Here is an 18,115-nt window from a genome sequence, read left to right on the forward strand (position 1 = left end):
TTCTCGCCAACATGCCCCAGGCGTGACAATAAACTGGTTTAGCTGGGTGACGGGGGAAAAGGAGATGTTACAGACAACCTTCCAGGACTAGAAGAGCCACGCAGTTGTGGAGAAAAACGGGTAGAGAGCGGGCGAGATGACGGACTTAAAGTTTAACCAACGGAAAGCTTAACGAGGAAACGTCAGCGGGGTAAGTTTACCAAATCACGCCAGTTAACCTTGTAGCTATACAGCTTTGTTTGGGTAAGAAGCTTAACATATGGACTGGTGTTGCTGCAATGTTACCTGCTGTGTGTAGACTGTTTCTTACACGTTATCTCGGTCTCAATGGGGGGAAAACAGACACATGTAGCCTAGAAAAAAGTTTGGTTTGGACTTTCAGCTCGTAACGTATTTCTTATGGGTAATTTATTCTCAAGCGGGTTGCTCTGTCTTGTTGGTATGTGGGTTTGCTTTGTTTGGCGTTGTTTTGATATATTTTCCTTTGGATTTGGGATGTCTCCTTTTGGCACTTCTCTCATATGTGGCTTCACATGAACTTGCAAATGGAGACTCTGGTTTTTTGGCCTGAGGGAGGAGCCCCACCCATGACTGTGGTTGGATTCTGTCTGACCTCATTCATTGTGTTCCTATAGTGTAGTATTAATAATATGTGTCCTCTGGTAAAGGCTGCATATCTTGTTTGTATGATACAGATCTGAGGCAAACAAAAGCCCGATTATCCAAGGGTTTCGTTGTAAAATGAGCTCCATGGGTGGGACATGTTGGAATAAATATATCCTTATCTTCCTGTTCTTTCTGTTAAAGGCTATTGTATAGGCTATCCTTATCTTCCTATGTTCTTTCTGTTAAAGGCTATTGTATAGGCTATCACAATGTGGCGAATGGATGCAAAATCACTTAGGAAATGTGTTCCACTGACCTGCACTGCATCCGACAAAAAACATGTAAAGCAAACATACAGTAATCCTTTTAGCGCTTGCAATCGTTCATATGAAAAACATAAATAGATTTGTACTTTACTTTTTTCATCCCTTAGGGGAAATTGTATCGCTACATTAGCAAAGATAATAATAGAATGAAAAATATGTAATTATGGATTAAAACATGTCCTATGCATGGTCCAGTAAATCCATATTAATGATCTATTGCTATTCCGCTTTCTCCACCGTATTGACATGATTAATCCTGCCATTGTGAACACAAAAATGACAACAGGATGAAAATCAGCACAGAGATGTGATCATATTAAAATATATGACAAAATTCACAACGGGATGTGATCATATCACAATATGTTTCCTCTCAGGGACAATTTACTGTCTATTCATGGGCTGTAACTAGTGCTTATTTTCTCTATCAATTCATCTATTGATCAATTGACCCATCACAAGTTCCCAGAGTCCAAAGTGAAACCCCAAACTGAAAGCCTGAAAGTATACGCTGTACTTGTAATATTCACACTTGAGCTGCTGAAACCAATGCCAGCTAAATCAATAAGCTTAAGCAATCTTTTTGCTTATAGGGGGATTTTCTAACAGTTAACTTATCATGAAAAGAGTTTTAATTGAATAGTTCTTCACCATTATTCTCTTTTTGTGTTATTTGGGTACACAGATGTGATGCGTAAACAATATAAAACATAATAATAAATTCAACACCTGTCTGCCTTTTGCTCTCGTCCTGTCTTTAGACCACACCATGGCACATCGCTCTCAGTGTTCTGATGGCGGGGATAACCCCCTGGATCCCAACTACCTCCCTCCTCACTATCGGGAAGAGTACCGCTTGGCTATCGACGCGCTGGTTGAGGAGGACTTGGAGGGATACTATACGTTGCTCCAGAAAGCAGATGTGGTGGACTTCCTGTCCTCGTCTGAGATTGACTATATTCAGAGCTCTGTTCAGCTGCCCGAGCAGAGCAACCAACCTGAGCTACGTTCTCTGGAGGCTGGCGGAGATGGCTCCTCAGACACTTACTGGCCGGTTCACTCTGACCTGGACGCCCCAGATTTGGACCTTGGCTGGCCACAGGTGCATAAATTCATCGGGCCCACAGAGGTCACCACCCTGGTCAACCCCCCGGAGCCTGACATGCCGAGTATCAAGGAGCAGGCTCGTCGACTTATCAAGAACGCACAGCAGGTAAGTCCTTCGGTCTCTTCAAATATGTCTTTGAACTATCCTTCGCCTGATTGTTGTGTTGTGTTTCGGATTGTCATTGTTTGTGTTTCATTTTGTGTTCGTGTTTTGACAACCTCAGGTGATTGCCATAGTGATGGACACGTTTACCGATGTTGACATCTTTGCCGATATTCTCAATGCTGCCATGAGGAATGTTGCCGTGTACATCCTTCTAGACAAGGAGAATGCACATCACTTTAATAACATGGTGTCCAACTGCAGAGTCGATCTGCAGAGCATGCAAGTGAGTACAACATATACTTTCCTTCAAATACTCCAAATCAGCCCACCCACCATGACGCACACATTCCAACCATTTCTTGAAATGGTTTTGAAAATCTCTCACGGGAAATAGCTTATTCTTCTGTGTCCCTCAAATAAATATTAAAGACATGTTATTGGGTCACAATGTTGCACTCAATTTCAGGTTCTCCTCATCTATGCATAACATGGGAACTGTAGTTTATTTTGAGTCATTGTTCTTTTGCTTGAAATACTAACCAGAGCACAAAAGCTGTATTATTCCGCAGCTGAAAAAGGCACCTTATATTTTCCCTATTTACTCCTGAGTCCTGATTGAGTACCATTTGCTAAAAACTACAATGCCCTGCTGCTTTATACTGTATTTGTAAACATTTACACATAAAAAAAAATATTGAGAGACAGACTAATGGATATATACAGTGGAGGAAATAAGTATTTGATCCCTCACTGATTTTGTAAGTTTGCCCACTTACAACGAAATGAACGGTCTATAATTTTAATTCTAGGTTTATCTTAACAGTGATAGACAGAATATCAAAAAGAAAATCCAAAAAATCACATAAAAAAAAGATATAAATTATTTTGCATTTCATTGAGTGAAATAAGTATTTGATCCCCTATCAAAACATTGCTTAGTACTTGGTGGAGAAACCCTTGTTGGCAAGTACAGAGGTCAGACGTGTCTTGTAGTTGATGACCAGGTTTGCACACATCTCAGGAGGATATTTGGACCACTCCTCTTTGCAGATCCTCTCCTAATCTTTAAGGTTTTGAGGCTGTCGCTTGAGCTTCAGTTCCCTCCACAGATCTATTGGATTAAGGTCCGGAGACTGGCTAGGCCACTCCATGACCTTAATGACCCATTTTTACAGACCTGGCTGAGAGAAAGAGGTTGTCACCTAGTATTTCATGGTACATGGCCCCATCCATATTTCCTTTGATGCAGTGAAGTCCACCTGTCCCCTTAGCAGAGAAATACCCCCAAAGCGTAATGCTTCAACCTCCATGCTTGACTGTGGGGATGGTGTTCTTGGGGTCATAGTCAGAATTCCTCTTCCTCCAAGCATGGCGAGTCACTATGATACCAAATAACTTGATTTTGTTCTAATCTAATCACATCCCCTTCTCCCAAGCATTATCTGAGTTGTTCAGGTGCTCATTGGCAAACTTCAGACAGTTCTGTACATGTCCCTTCTTGAGCAGGGGGACCTTACAGGCACTACAGGATTTCAATCCATTACGGCATAGTGCAGGGGTGGCCAACCAGTCAGAGACAAAGAGCCACATTTTTTACTGTGTTACTGCAAAGAGCCACATCGTACACACGGGTACACACGGGTACACACAGTGGCGATTCCAGGAAATTTTGACTGGGGGTGGCCAAGGTGGGCCACAGAGTTAGAGTGGGGTGGCCATCGCACCCCTGAATGAATAGCATGTGATATGCTGTACAACCAATTCAAAGATGATTTATGATCCCAAATGCCCAAATCATGTTAGTATCCATTGTAATGTTTGTCAGAAAACTAAACCCCTGAAGGGGGGTCTGGGGGCATCCCCCCCAGAAGATTTTTTTGTGTTTTTAACATGTAATCTAAGCATTCTGGTGCATTCTGGCGAAGATAATAAAGGAAAAAGTAAATATTTATTTCAGCTCAGGGGAATAGTAAAATTAGCAAGACAACATAACTTGCTAGCAGCCAGATGCCTAACAACTGCACAGAGGGACGGATGACCACTAGCTTTTGACCAAATATCTTGCTAAAAAAATAAACCTTTATTTATGAAAGTCTGCCCTTGCTAAGAACATGTTACACTCGCTAACTACAAACTTTAATTTTTTTATTCAGATTTCAAAAATCTGCTGGGACACGTGCCTATACACATGCATGGGTGGCACGCATGTCACAAGCACACTTATGCTGTTTTCAAGACCTTTGCTGACCAGAGACCAGTTCTAGTGGCCACAGTCCTACCATTAATTTAGTAATTGAAAATTGGGGGGGGGGGGCGTTTTTATTTTCGCGGGGAGCTTGCACATGCATGCACAAGCATTATTTATTAAAAAAAAAAAAAAAAAAAAAAAAAAAAAAAAACAGGGGGCCCCACACTAGGACTTGAAACGGGCCCCCAGATCGTTAAGGCCGCCCCTGTGATAATGACAGGACTGGACTCCTACAGTACTAAAGACGACAGGGCAGTCATTTTCAACAATGAACATTGTGTGCACTGCCTCACACACAAACTCTCAGTTCAACCAAGTCCACAAACAAAAATCTAACAATTTAAAATAGCGTTTTTCTCTTACTATGCATGTTGCTTTGTGGGACTTACTTTTAGCATGGAGAGAGCTGAAGTGGCGCCGAAGATTTGAAGCCTTGAAATGCGCAAATGACACCTGGCATATAAGGCAGAATGGCCTGCCATAACGTTCAACAAAAAAAAAGAACTCTCCCACTCTGTTTCGGAGCGAACTTGACACAAATAGTTTACTCACGGAAAACCTCCCTCCAAGCTGAGCGGGCAGTTTTATGTTGCGTCCGCACCAAACGTTTGCGAACGTTATGTTGCGTCCTCAATTAAACATTTGCGAACAGGCATACACATAGGGCCTACACATTAATAAAATAAAAAATTAAATAATAGACAACATGTAAAACGAACGTAAGAGCCGCATGAAACGTTTGCGAACATGCACACACATAGGCCCACACAAAAAAAAGTAGGCTATAAAAAAAAAAAATTGTAATCACATAACTTGATATGAACTGAAGAGCCGCACGAAGCTGGGCAAAGAGCCGCATGCGGCTCGCGAGCCGCGGGTTGGCCACCCCTGGCATAGTGTGTTACCAATGGTTTTCTTTGCCAGCTGCTTTGGGATTATAAACAGGCTCCTCCCGTGTAGATCTGGGCTGATCCCTCACCTTTCTCATGATCATTGATACCCCACAAAGTGAGATCTTGCATGGAGCCCCAGACCGAGGGAGATTTAGGGTCATTTTGTGTTTCTTTCATTTTCGAATAATCACACCAACAGTTGTCTCCTTCTCACCCAGCTTCTCGCCAATGGTCTTGTAGTCTATCGCAGCCTTGTGCAGGTTTACAATCTTGTCCCTGATGTCCTTAGACAGCTCTTTGGTCTTGCCCATGATGGAGATGTTGGAGTTTGATTTATTGCCTCTGTGGACAGGTGTCTTTTATACAGGTAACAAGTTGAGACAGGTGTGTTTTATACAGGAAACTAGTTAAGATTAGGAATACTTTTTTAAAGCACAAGGACTAATCTGTGGGAGCCAGAATTCTTTATGTTGGTAGGGGATCAAATACTTATTTCACTCAATGAAATGCAAAATAATTTATATATTTTTTTTATGTGATTTTCTGGATTTTCTTTTTGATATACTGTCTATCACTGTTAAAATAAACCCAGAATTAAAATTATAGGCCGCTCATTTCATTGTAAGTGGGCAAATTTACAAAATCGGTGAGGGATCAAATACTTATTTCCTCCACTGTAAATAGAATATCACCAGACTGATCCTTAAATACTTTTTTTCCATTCATATCGATTGCTAAAGAGAAACTAGTACAGGAGGTTTATTAGCTGTTGCTAGGTGACTCCACCATACAAATAAAGATATCACTTCAGGCTTTTCTTTCTGAGCATCACGTGGCAGGCACGCACTTCCAGCTGAATTTAGAGAACTGGAAAAAACATATTGTATATTGTTATCAGTAAGTTGTTGAGCAAAATAAAATAAACCTTGCATACAACTTTTATCTTGTTGTGTCCAGAAGTGAGAATCTTACGGACTTTATATCATGAATATCTCTAGGCTGCCTATGTTTTTTCTTCAATTGCTGTGGGCTTTATGCCTCTTGATAATGCCTGTAACATTTTGCTATGTCTTCCTTTGTATTTTGTATTTTTTCTTTGTTTTAATAGGCATGCTTAGATGAAATTGACCCATTTGAACAAATCTGAACCCTTTACATGACGTTGAATTTAATTTATATGTGTTGTCCATAATATACAAAGTTAATTTAGTTGGTGAATCATTTCCTGTTTGATAGAAAAGGGAACTTGATATGCAGCCATTTTCTATCTCATATTGAAAGCAGAGTAACTAATGCAATGCTGCCACCTAGCTACTTCAATTTAATTAATTTTTTTGTCTGATTCAATGTTTGTCTTGCAGTTTCTACGTGTGAGAACAGTGTCTGGCATCACATATAACTGCCGCTCAGGGAAATCCCTTAAAGGTCAGATGATGGATCGCTTCTTGTTGACAGATTGTAGGGCAGTGCTGAGTGGAAACTATAGGTAAGCTCATTTAAAACTTCCACAGAAAGCCTTACCTCTACTCTACATGCCACAAAATGCTAGAGTGATTTATGTTTTTATAAAGTGTGTCTATTAATCCCCACCTATTGTCATGTCTTTGTCTAGTTTCATGTGGTCTTTTGAGAAGCTCCACCGCTGTATGGCACACCTTTTCCTTGGACAGCTTGTATCGACCTTTGATGAAGAGTTTCGTATTCTCTTTGCTCTTTCCCAACCCATGATGTTTGAAAATGTGCTCGCTCCGATGGATAATGTCAGCCTTTTACAAAAGCGGCAGTTCCCAAGTGACAAAACTTTAATGTACAGAGAACCAAGGAAATTTATATCACTGGACACCGTTCATCCAGATGAATGGGCGAGACATTCCTATGATGAACGTATGGATACGGAGTCAAGAATGAAGCCCCTTAGAAGGAATGACTCCTTTCACAGCCCTGCAGATCTGTACAGCAGATATCCATCCCAGCAATCTTACATGGATAATCCTGCCTCCAAACGTCACAGTTATGCTGAAGGTGTTCAAGGTAGATACTCTTTCCCATTCCTGCAGCAACAGGGAATTCCAGAGCCCGAGATCCAGGGAAGGCAGTTCCAGAGGGGGCAACAGCCTTACCCAGGACCAGGAAAAGAAGCAGATTACAGTGGCTATGACAAGTTCTGGAACCAAGACTTTCATTCAGCAGATCAGTATTCTGATCCTGGTTTACCACCAGATAGGGATCCATCTGGTAACTATGACCCTGTGCTTAACTATTTATCATCTACAAGAAATGTAGACTTTGACCCAGACTCAGAGAATGTACCACATGCAGCAGATTTACCATTTACTTCGTCTCACCCTCAAAGATTGAGTTTAGGTCAGCCGTATTCCTGTCAAACGTCTCCCACCCCCTCAAATCATTCTGATCAGAAGCAGTTTTTTCTGGAGCCCAACACTGACCGCAAGGATCCTGTTGTGAAAAGGGGGCTACGGAACTGGAGGATTAGCTCATACCTCAGTGCAAATGACAATCCAGGAGATGAAGGCCTGCCATTGGCGCCATCTAATGCACCAGATGCTTTTGAAGACACCTTTAAGCCAATGCAGCAAAAAGCAGTGGGCATAGACCTACCAGTCCCTAAACTCCCTAATGTCAGAGAGTTTAAGATTCCTTCAATACCCAGGGCAAGTCAGATGCCAAGTTACACCAAAACCACTGCACGAGAGGTTCCAAAGAGATTGCCTGATGAACTAACAGCAGTGGCAGCAGAGACCAGAATGACGCCGTCACCTTCAGAATCATCATCCACAACTGAAGGGGAAAAGACTGAAGAGTCCGAGCCAAAGGAACCAAAAACTGCTGTTCTTCAAAGGGAGGACTCGTTCCGTCGGAAATACAATGTAGCAATACCTAGAAGCTCTAGGTTAAGGTCCTCCCTGATATTCAGCTCTCTGGATCAAGATAATAAAGTTGCTTCAGGCCAACAAGATGAGGAAAGTGACAAAAGTGATGCTCCAAAGACAAAACAACCCTTTGTTTCTCAGATTTTGGGACAAAGGAGGTCTAAAAGAGAACCTATTGAATGGAGCAGTTTCATAAAATCAGCCACTTTTGATGAGTCCGCCACAAACCCATCCAAACAACTTGATGAAAAGAATGAGGCAGATTTAAAGGGTCTTCCAGAGGGTCTTCCAGAAAACCCTGTCGTACAAGAGTCATTCAAACCAATAGATAGAGAATCCGAGCCTTCTGCAGCTGATCTGCCCAAAACTGATCAAACATTGTTTGTAGATATGAGCGATCCTGATAATAGGCTCATGATTTTCAAAGAGTTAGCAGCTAAACGTAAGGCTGCCAAGGCTGCGGAAGCTGAAAAGAACAAAGCTAAGGCTCAGATGAAACCACAAACCGAACTTATTGACAATACCACTGTTAAAAAGGAGGGACCTGCACCTGAAGAAACCTTAGAAAAGTTGGCTGACACTCCCACATCTGAGGGTTTCTCTGAAAAACGTGCTATTGCTGAAGATGCTGGGAAAGAAGTTTTCACAGAACCATGCAAGTCAGTCAGTCAATCTTCAGATGCTAGTGATAAGACTAACAATGAGGACAGTCAGGTTAAGCATTATTGTGATACGTTGCAAAGCTGTAAAGAAAAACAAACCAGAGTTTCCACTGATTCAGAGAAGATGGGTTCACTCACTCCTGGTTCAGTGGAGATACCACAATCTTCTTCTTTTGCTGCATTAGATTCCAGCTCCCGAAATCCTGAATCATCTCAGTTAGAACAATGTATTCCCTCTCCTCTTCTGCTATCTGCCTCTGATTCTGTTCATTCTCCTGCTGTTACCTCAGAAGTCTCAATATCAACTCCAGCCTCCTCCAGCATGTTGTCCCCAAATGCACAGGAAACTCTCAGCCTCTCAGCACCAGAACCCTCCCAATCACTTGAGGAAACCTTACAAAAATCTACGACTTCTTCTATTGGCCAAACAGAATCTGATCCACTACATTCTGTTTCCCAATTGACGTCATCAGAGAGTCGTTTAGCAGTTGACGCTGCTCATGTGAAATCTGATATTACCCCTGACACGTGTGCTGCTAGTTTGGAGCCAAACATATCCTCATTGCACTCCTCCACAATTACAGACTCTGAAGAATCTTGTGCTTTTACAACTTCGGGAATCTGTAAAACTGAGGTACTTGGACAATCCAAGGGTGTCAAAGCTAATACAACACCTACTAAAGTTAGCGCTTTGTGGCCAGAGTCATGTTTACCGCAAGTTTCTGATCTAAAAAGTAAATCCAGATCGGATCAAAATGAGACTATAACGCTAGACACTTCAGATGAGAATTCTCCAGCAGAAACAAGCTCTCCTTTACACCCAGACTGGGCACCTAATCCTCCCGGGTCAGAAACAACTGCTTCTCCTCAAGATACACCAACACAAGTCACCACTCCCTCCGAACTTGACCTGACAGGACCAGTCACTCCCACTCTTGCTGAAACAGTGTCATGCTCGTCTCCCCTTACTGAGTCGGCTGGATTAGTTTTGTCTCCTGAGGCTGAAAAAACATTGTCAGCATTGCACAGCCCCTCAGATACTAACGCTCTACCCATGCAGGTTATAACAGACTCAAATGAAACTCCAAAACTCTCTTTAACAGGGACTTCTACAACAAATGAGCCTACCTCAAAAGTCCCAATTGAGCCTGATCTGCCATGCAGAACACCAAAATCGGTCATTTCTGAAACCCATCCCGCGGAGCCCCCTGTACCTGCTGAGATGATTGGGATTGACAGTCAGAATGAAGTAAGCAAAAAGCCTGAAATGCCTGACTGTGGTGAGAAGGCAATGGATGATATGGAGGCCACACATAATGTTAATGACACTACTACACAGGAATCAGTTTGCAGTGAGAAAACAAATGACCAAGTAGGGCAAAAGGACTGCTCTGAACTGCCAGAGATCATATCAGATGAGGTGGTTCCTCCCTCACCACAGTCCAAGCTGCCAAAATCAGGCCAGTCTCGCTACCAGTCCTCAACAGCCAACGTGATCTCAAGCAGCAACCTCAGAGACGATACAAAGCTGCTTCTAGAGCAAATTTCTGCCAATAGCCAAATCAGGAACGAGGCTGCCAAAGAGTCTCCAGTCACTGATGACGAGAAAGAAGACGAAGCTGACAAACATGCCATAAGGGAGAAAGAAAGAGAGATCAAGTCACTGAGCAGAGGGAAGCCTAAATCAAATCCGGAGCGCGAGAAGCTCCTGGAGAGGATTCAGACCATGAGAAAGGACAGGAAAGTTTACAGTCGATTTGAGGTATGAATACATTAACCCCATTGTTACTATAACCTATGTAAATGCAAGTTCAGCTGCCCCTGCAGTAAATCATCTTGTGTCTCTGTTATTTTCACAGATGGCACCTTAAATGGGATCTAAAGAAAGTTGAGAGGATGAACAGTGCTTGTAGAAGGCGGCAGAAAAAAACAAAAGGCTGAAATGATGACCAAGAGATGTTCTGACCAAAGACATGGGGTTGCTTTGAGGGTTCTCCGTACACAAGGCATATTATGTGAAGAAGAGGCAGAGGATATTTTCTTTAAAGGGTAAAACTAATATGAACTGAATATCCCAATTACATGTGCAACACCAACACACATCTTTTTGCTGTTCGGGAATAGCATGTGAAAAGTTCATGGACCGGGACTACGTCTGTGATGTACTGACTGCATGGGTAAAGTGCAATGTTTGCAATAGTTTGTTGTTTCTGTGATGAGATATGTCCTTGCCTTTTATACAGCATTGACAGTCATCACATTAATGATAGCTGGTTCCGAGACTAAATGTGATAGTTGTAATAGATGATCCAAAGTAGTCTGACTTTAGAAGTGTTATATACTGTTTTAGAATCACATTAAACAAAGATGTTAATAATTATATGTGATTGTGGAAACAAGTGCATTTATAAATGGATAGCCATGCAGGATTGTTAGTGTTCTGGTGTAAATTCATTGCAATTTTAATTATTTGTAATCTACACAAGCTTTATTGAAAAATTATGAACAAATCCACAGATTGAAACTGAATGACAGTTTACATATTCCTTTTGGTATTGAACATTATCCACTAGGAGTTGAAATCATTTTTATTAAGATAATTTGACAAACAGACAAAACATAACAAGAATATTTTGCTTTTTGTGTCTTTAAACAAAGCTTCATTCATACCTAGATTCCTCCAAGGGCTAAAGACAAAATATGGGGTCATTATCTGTAATTTGCTGAAGCAGCCTTTAATTTTCACTTTAAATGTGTCTTTTTAAATGAAAATATGTCATACTTGTTCACTGAAACTAGTAATTATACTGAAACAGCAAACAGTGGTTACTGGTTCTCTGACAGTTACTTTTTATACTGAATTTATACACAAACACTTTCCATTTGTAAATAAAATATCTTTAAATGTTCTTGTTTTTTTCTGACTTCTGTGTGATTGACATTACAAAATATATAAACTGGCTGGTAAACTGGCTCAGTTGATCGAATTAAGTAAAATGCAGCAATCCAAACATGTCATGTACAGACATTTTCATGTTTCAAGCAAATTTTAACATCTTTCCTTTCTTGAATAGCAAATATGGCCAAATAGTACTTTATATATACTGTATACTGTATCATGCAATTTCACTGGCATGTTATACACAGACTTTGTTATGTAGTTGATTGCAATACACAATGTAGAATGATCTCTATCTTGATAACATCGTTGGGAACATAGCATGGTGTGGTATCTAATCATGACTTGTGCTGTAATTCCCAAGCTTTAAACTAGACGGCTCATGTCTCAACACAATGGCCTTTCCTCTAGCACCACCCTCAGGCCAAAAGTGTTGGTTACTACCAGCATGAACACACTGACACTCACCAGTTCACATTGCAAAAATCATTGCTAACATTTTTTGAGCTTCTACTGGTAAGGCCCCCTTTTTTTGAAAACTTTTTCTGGTGCAAACTGAGCATTACAGCTTCAGATGCTATCAAGCAGTGGATGAGTCTCGGAAAGGAAAAAATGTGGTTGTGTTAAATGCTGAATTTCAAAAATTTGACAATAAAAATATGTGGCCCTTCCATAGGGAACTCCAAGGCCAAAGTCAACCAGTAAACGGCCTCACCTGATAACCCAGAACCCATTTGTAAAATCAATACTGAGTTACTTTACTTGGTGGGGCTTCTCTTGCAAAACACCATGAAAGCTCATTAAGCCTTCACTGTGAAGGGAATCGTCACACACAGTCACACGACACAGTGCATCGGTTATGAAAGAAAAACTCCTGTGCTTCATTAGAAACAGTGGGCCTCTTGTTTTACGGAGACTGATTTCAAATGTCTTGATAAGCCTGTGCTGCATAACACTAATCTTTAAAGAACCTGCCTTGCCTAGAGTACCTCAAATGTAAAAGGAAAACTCACACTTTGAAGAGTGGTTTTGCTGCCTGTGTTTAGTTGATTTTGTTGTTTAGATTAGGATGACTTCAACCCGTAGGACAGTCTTCCACATCACAGCTTTCAGCTGGTATGCGTTTGTTGTCAAGTTTCTCGCTGCAAAAGATGGAGAGGACTTACCTCCAGGAATCTTTGTTTATGGAGGACCTTGGAAGTACCTCACTTTTTTGAATTTGGTAAGTATATTAACCATATTATTCAGTAGCAATACACTAATGTGCACTAATATCTAATGAAAAACAACATGTTTGTTCTCACAATGGACATTTACAAAATGGAAAAGATCACAGCATTTGCCAATCATAAAACAGAGCAATTTACTTCATACTTTAAAAAGTGGATTCACTTTGTAACGCCCCAAAGTCCAGATTTTGTTTTCACTAATCGCTGGTCATTTCTCAAACAGACTACTCCCTAACTGTTTTACTGTTCTTTCTACTTTAATTGTATTTCTTTACTGTATTGTGTCGGTATGTGTGTGCTTTTGAGATACTTTTTAAAAATTATACTATTCATGTCATAATGGTGAGCACACACAGAAACTATCATGAATGATGTGGAAATGTTTGACACTAAAAACCAATAAAAAATAAATGACAAAAAAATACATGTTTGTTCTATATATTATATATATTTCAGTTATTGCAAATGGTTTTCTTTGGACTGGCAGCTGTGAATGATCTGCAACTTGGGAAGAAGCCGAAGAGTGTTCTAAACAGATGTAAAGACCTTCTCTTTGCGGTCTTTGCCTTCCCTGTGGGCATGGTGAGAAACACATGTTTGAGAATACTACCTTTCTCAATCATCAAATAAGTATTGTGCTTCAGATTGCCTCTATGTTCTTTGTGTTTCCTTTAGTTTGTTGTTGTACTTTTTTGGACGATCTTTGCCTATGATAGAGAATTAGTCTACCCAGCCTCCATCGACACATTCTTCCCCCCCTGGATAAACCATGCTATGGTCTGTATACTTGCATTCTCTACAACCATCAGCCACAATTTAAAAGAAACCTTTTTGCCCTGTCATAAATAATGCATAATTAATTCTTCCAACACTGTTTTCTCAGCACACAATTGTCCTTCCGTTGTTACTTGGAGAAGTGCTGGTGCAGCCTCACACCTACCCACAAACAAAACATGCGCTGGCAGCATTAGGTGCTGTGGGCTTGGCATACCTATTTTGGTAAGTGTTGAGTCAGCATATACAGTAGTAGGCTATCATGAAACAAAAAACGTTTAGAAACTTTAACAATCATAGGCTACGGTTAACACACTAAAATGACATCATTTTAAAAACAACAAAATCCTTCCATTTGAATCTGACTGAATCTTTCATGTATCTTAATGTGGCTAAAAGCAGAGCAGTGTCTAAATGTGTCTGTGTTTCTATTGTAACTTGTCTAGACTAGTCGAGTGCAGCAGTGTGAGTATTCAAAGCACACAGCTCGAGAGGCAACAGCCTGCACTGGTTCTGGCCCCCATACTGTAATGCTGCCTATTGATCCTTATGTGTGATGGTGCAAGACATAAATCTACTGCATGTTGTAGATGTAGATAGATTTATTATGCTGACTTTAGTGCCAATGGGCGGAAACCTATCAAGCCAGTGCATATTTCCACAGGACATACTGGTTCTTAGAGACAAGATGGTACAAGAGGATCTGAAAGATAATGAGAGTTAAAAAAAAAATTCTCTCAACAGGATTATATGGGTGTACTTGTCGGTTGGGATTTGGGTGTATCCCCTTCTCAAGCACTTCAGCACTACTGGTGTGGTGGGCTTCTTCTTTTTTAACATGACAGTGGTGACCATGCTCTACGTGCTGGGGGACAAGCTCAACAGTCAAGTCTGGAGTAAGAGACATTAATTCACCATGATACAAATAAAGGATAACCTGTTCATTCGTCTATATTTTTTCTCTTTGTCCGTCTGCCTATGTCTGTCTCCTGTTTCCTTTATTCTATACACGAACATGAATCAAATCCAATCAAAGTAAGTCAGCCTCTCTGAAACATGAAAATTTAATTATTTAAGGATAACATAATTCTTTTAAAGAAGACCCAACAAATATTTCCTCTTACAAATGAAAAGTTTAATTTATAAGTAATAAAAAGCATCATTGCTCAAGGAAATACACTCAGGGCTTTTAGCCACTACAACCATTGTGGTCTGGTTTGACCATAACTTTGTGGCTAATGTTAGTTAAAGTTTTAAACATTTTAAACTACTGTTAAGGGAACACAAAATTATTGTTTAGCGTTTAGCTGAAATTTAGTTAGCATTTTTAAATAATCATATTCACAGTAGATACTGTTAAGCAAAAGTAACATAGTCTCACCTCTATGTAATGAAACTGCCAACAACAGCTAAATCATGCAGAATATATACATCTGAAGTAAATACAGTTTGGTTACAGCTCATCAAAGTTATCAACATTGCAAAACACTGGAATAATGCAATGTAAAATAAAAGTCCTGTTTCTATATTTTCATGCATTTCCTTATTTGAAATAAGCAATTGTTAAACGTGACAGAACAGAGCCCTCCTACATAATTACAGTTTTCATAATATACCATTAGGCAATAAATGAAGCAGTCAGGATCCTCCATCAAACGCTTACATCCATTTCACGAGCCAATGAGATCACATCTGCAGGTTATTCCTAAATCCTTCATGGCCGACTTCCTATTCGACTCGAATAAATTGCGTATTTTTCCATTAATCGTGGAGGGGTTGCAAGAATAACTTAACTTGTGTAGATCACAACACAATGCAGAGGAGCCTTGGTTTGATGTAATTTCAAATACATCCATATACCCATTTTGTCCATGAATTATTGGTCAGTGGGCTGACCAGTCTTAATAGAGATCACCCAGTATGCAAGTCTCTATAGCATTTAAGATGGTGGAGATAGTGTGGGTCTGCATCCACCAGTCCAGCCGACAGAATCTTGGCCAACAAATGCACATCCTCCTCAGTCAGATCCTTCTGCAAAAGAGATTAAAGTCAAATGTCTCATCTTAACCTTAACTATCATAATAAATTACAGCTTTCTTTGATTTGATAGGTTACTCACTTTCTTGTTGTTGGCAGCTGATTCATGTAGCTGGGATTTTTGAGATTTATTTCCCTGTCAAAGATATAGATCATGTCAGAACAAAATCTCACTTTATCATTTTACTTCCTCTAGCAGATGAAAGGCAGTTTTTCTTTCTTTCTTTCTTTTAAAGCTTGATTTAGGACTTTTGCTCAATATAAATTAAGATTTTAGAAAATAAAATCTTCCATTACAAGAGAAAGGCTGTAAAGGTTTACTCACCTCTTTGAGTCCTTTTGAAAAGCACATTATGACGAAGAGGAGGCCAGCAACGATCTGAACATGTTAAAAGAACCATGCTCAATATCACATTGGTCACAGTAATAATAGCTTAAAAAATGAAAACAATGTTAAGGGGTTTGTACTTACTCCCATCAAGTGCAACAACATGTGTGCTCCTCTTGGTTCAGTCCTACATGTGTTCTGATTTCAAACCTTCTGACAGTAAAATGCTTCCTCCGGTTTCGGAGAAATCCGGACACAAGTCACATGGGGAAAGCACCCATACAGAACCAGTAATACAGGATACCCTGCATTTCAAGTACACTGTCTGCACCTGAAAGATGTTAATCATCAGACACATGTGCTGTTACGTAGGAGTGTGCGAAGAATGGGTTGTTGTGGAAAGAGGCTATTGCATTTTGGTGTCAACACAGTTTCTGTGTCACCTGAAAATAACAATAAAAGGCTTACGATATGATATCACATTTGAATGCAGCATTGAGAGACGCATTACATTAAAGTGTCAACACCTGGTTTCATCTGCCCATTTGCATTGTCTTATTTACAGCAACATACTGTACTTTAAAGGTGTATTGATGTAGGCTGTAAATAACAAAATCATGGTCTAACCTTTGGACAGAATACAACACAACCATTCCTACATTTAAAGAAGCAATTATTCTTGAGGTGTGCTACGAAGCACCAGTGGTCGAATCTTACTAAGCGAATGTAATAATGTACACCATGCTACAGAGTTACAGTTACTGTTTTATACATTTCCTAAGTGCTTTTATACATTGGTTCTGCGACATTCAAGAGGATATTATTTACTTTTTTTTCCACTGCATTCATGTGACAGCTGCAGTTAGCCTATTTCTCTAATTGCCATTTTTCATATAAAATATGATGATTCTAATAGATTCGCCTAATACAATAGCCTTCATTGTTAAAGACAATCAAATAGTATTGTGGAAGCCAATTTTATATTGATTAGTTTAATTCTACTCTTGTCTCTACATTCATTATTTGATCATTGTATGAAGTGTATTTCCTCTCATCTTAACTACTGATGTATCCTGTCTGGAGTTTCTATTGTAATTAAATTAGTCTGATTGGGCTGATACCCTAGGTGTGGGCCATCCTGGAAGCCCCCAGATTCAGATTAGCATTGATGTCATCAAGAACCAAACTTAATTGTTCCATTGTTATTCTACCTATCTGACCATGTCAACCATTGTGTATAAAGCAGCTAATTTTTTGTGTACAACTCAGTCAAGACCCTGGCATTGCTCTGAGTCTTTTCTCCATGCATGAATGCTGACCATGATCATCTGTATTGTCTTTTGGAACTAAGTAAAGATTTGTTTTCATATTTGTTTTCGTGAAGTTTTCTTCAACAAAAAAACTTCTTCCACAGTATCAAATTGAATTAACTACGCTTCAATTTTGCTCTGTGTTGACCTGCTTCAACATTGAAATGCTGCTTACACGTTAATGAACTTTTATTAACAATCCAGTAATATTAGTCTAGGTCCTGGGAAAGTTTTGTATGCGCTTCATTTAGCGGAGAATATCTCAACTGTTATAGACTAATATGACCCCATTGAACAACATGGGATGTGTGACAAAATCTTTATCCTGGACGAAAGTCCTGAAAATGACCAGTTCCGGTAAAACTAGTATCACACTACGTGGTGAATGGGACTTTTTTTTCCTTTATAATAATAATAATAATAATTGCTTGGATTTATATAGCGCCTTTCATGATACTCAAAGCGCTTTACAGGGTTCCAGACAATTCGTTCACACACAGTCATACCGGTGGTGGTAAACTACCATAGTAGCCACAGCTGCCCTGGGGCAGACTGACAGAAGCGAGGCTGCCATTCAGCGCCATCGGCCCCTCCGACCACCACCTCAAACATACAGCAGTCATACACATTCACACGAGGCAAGGTGGGTGAAGTGTCTTGCCCAGGGACACAACGACCATGACACAAGTGGCCGGGCTG

At 40.1% G+C, this 18,115-nt stretch overlaps 2 protein-coding genes and 1 long non-coding RNA gene across 3 annotated transcripts; 2 read left to right on the forward strand and 1 right to left on the reverse strand.

Moving 5' to 3' along the window:
* fam83ha (family with sequence similarity 83 member Ha) lies at positions 1-11,748 on the forward strand. The gene is made up of 6 exons (XM_080037056.1): positions 1-190; positions 1,694-2,145; positions 2,264-2,428; positions 6,648-6,772; positions 6,899-10,601; positions 10,699-11,748. The coding sequence occupies exons 2-6, from the start codon at positions 1,702-1,704 to the stop codon at positions 10,708-10,710; spliced, it is 4,449 nt and encodes a 1,482-aa protein (XP_079893182.1). The 5' UTR covers positions 1-190; positions 1,694-1,701; the 3' UTR covers positions 10,711-11,748.
* A 1,059-nt stretch (positions 11,749-12,807) lies between these two features.
* Positions 12,808-14,660, forward strand: LOC307257287 (androgen-dependent TFPI-regulating protein; the record flags this gene model as incomplete). Its single annotated transcript, XM_080036466.1, has 5 exons — positions 12,808-12,960; positions 13,424-13,549; positions 13,643-13,744; positions 13,851-13,966; positions 14,486-14,660. 5 exons carry the CDS (start codon positions 12,808-12,810, stop codon positions 14,649-14,651), a joined length of 663 nt encoding a protein of 220 aa, XP_079892592.1. The 3' UTR covers positions 14,652-14,660.
* A 200-nt stretch (positions 14,661-14,860) lies between these two features.
* LOC307257290 lies at positions 14,861-16,381 on the reverse strand. The gene is made up of 4 exons (XR_013845087.1): positions 16,251-16,381; positions 16,104-16,157; positions 15,861-15,914; positions 14,861-15,772 (listed from the first exon to the last, which is right to left on the reverse strand). It is a non-coding gene; the product is annotated as an uncharacterized lncRNA (long non-coding RNA).
* Between the last annotated feature and the right edge of the window lie 1,734 nt (positions 16,382-18,115).

Source organism: Ammodytes marinus (assembly GCF_949987685.1).
Source record: "Ammodytes marinus genome assembly, chromosome: 11".
NCBI classification, from domain to species: domain Eukaryota; kingdom Metazoa; phylum Chordata; class Actinopteri; order Uranoscopiformes; family Ammodytidae; genus Ammodytes; species Ammodytes marinus.

Coding starts and splice junctions, on each gene's coding strand:
- fam83ha (XM_080037056.1), top strand. CDS start 1,702: ATGGCACATCGCTCTCAGTGTTCTGATGGCGGGGATAACCCCCTGGAT. Junction 2,146..2,263: donor TTATCAAGAACGCACAGCAG/GTAAGTCCTTCG, acceptor TGACAACCTCAG/GTGATTGCCATAGTGATGGA. Junction 6,773..6,898: donor GTGCTGAGTGGAAACTATAG/GTAAGCTCATTT, acceptor GTCTTTGTCTAG/TTTCATGTGGTCTTTTGAGA.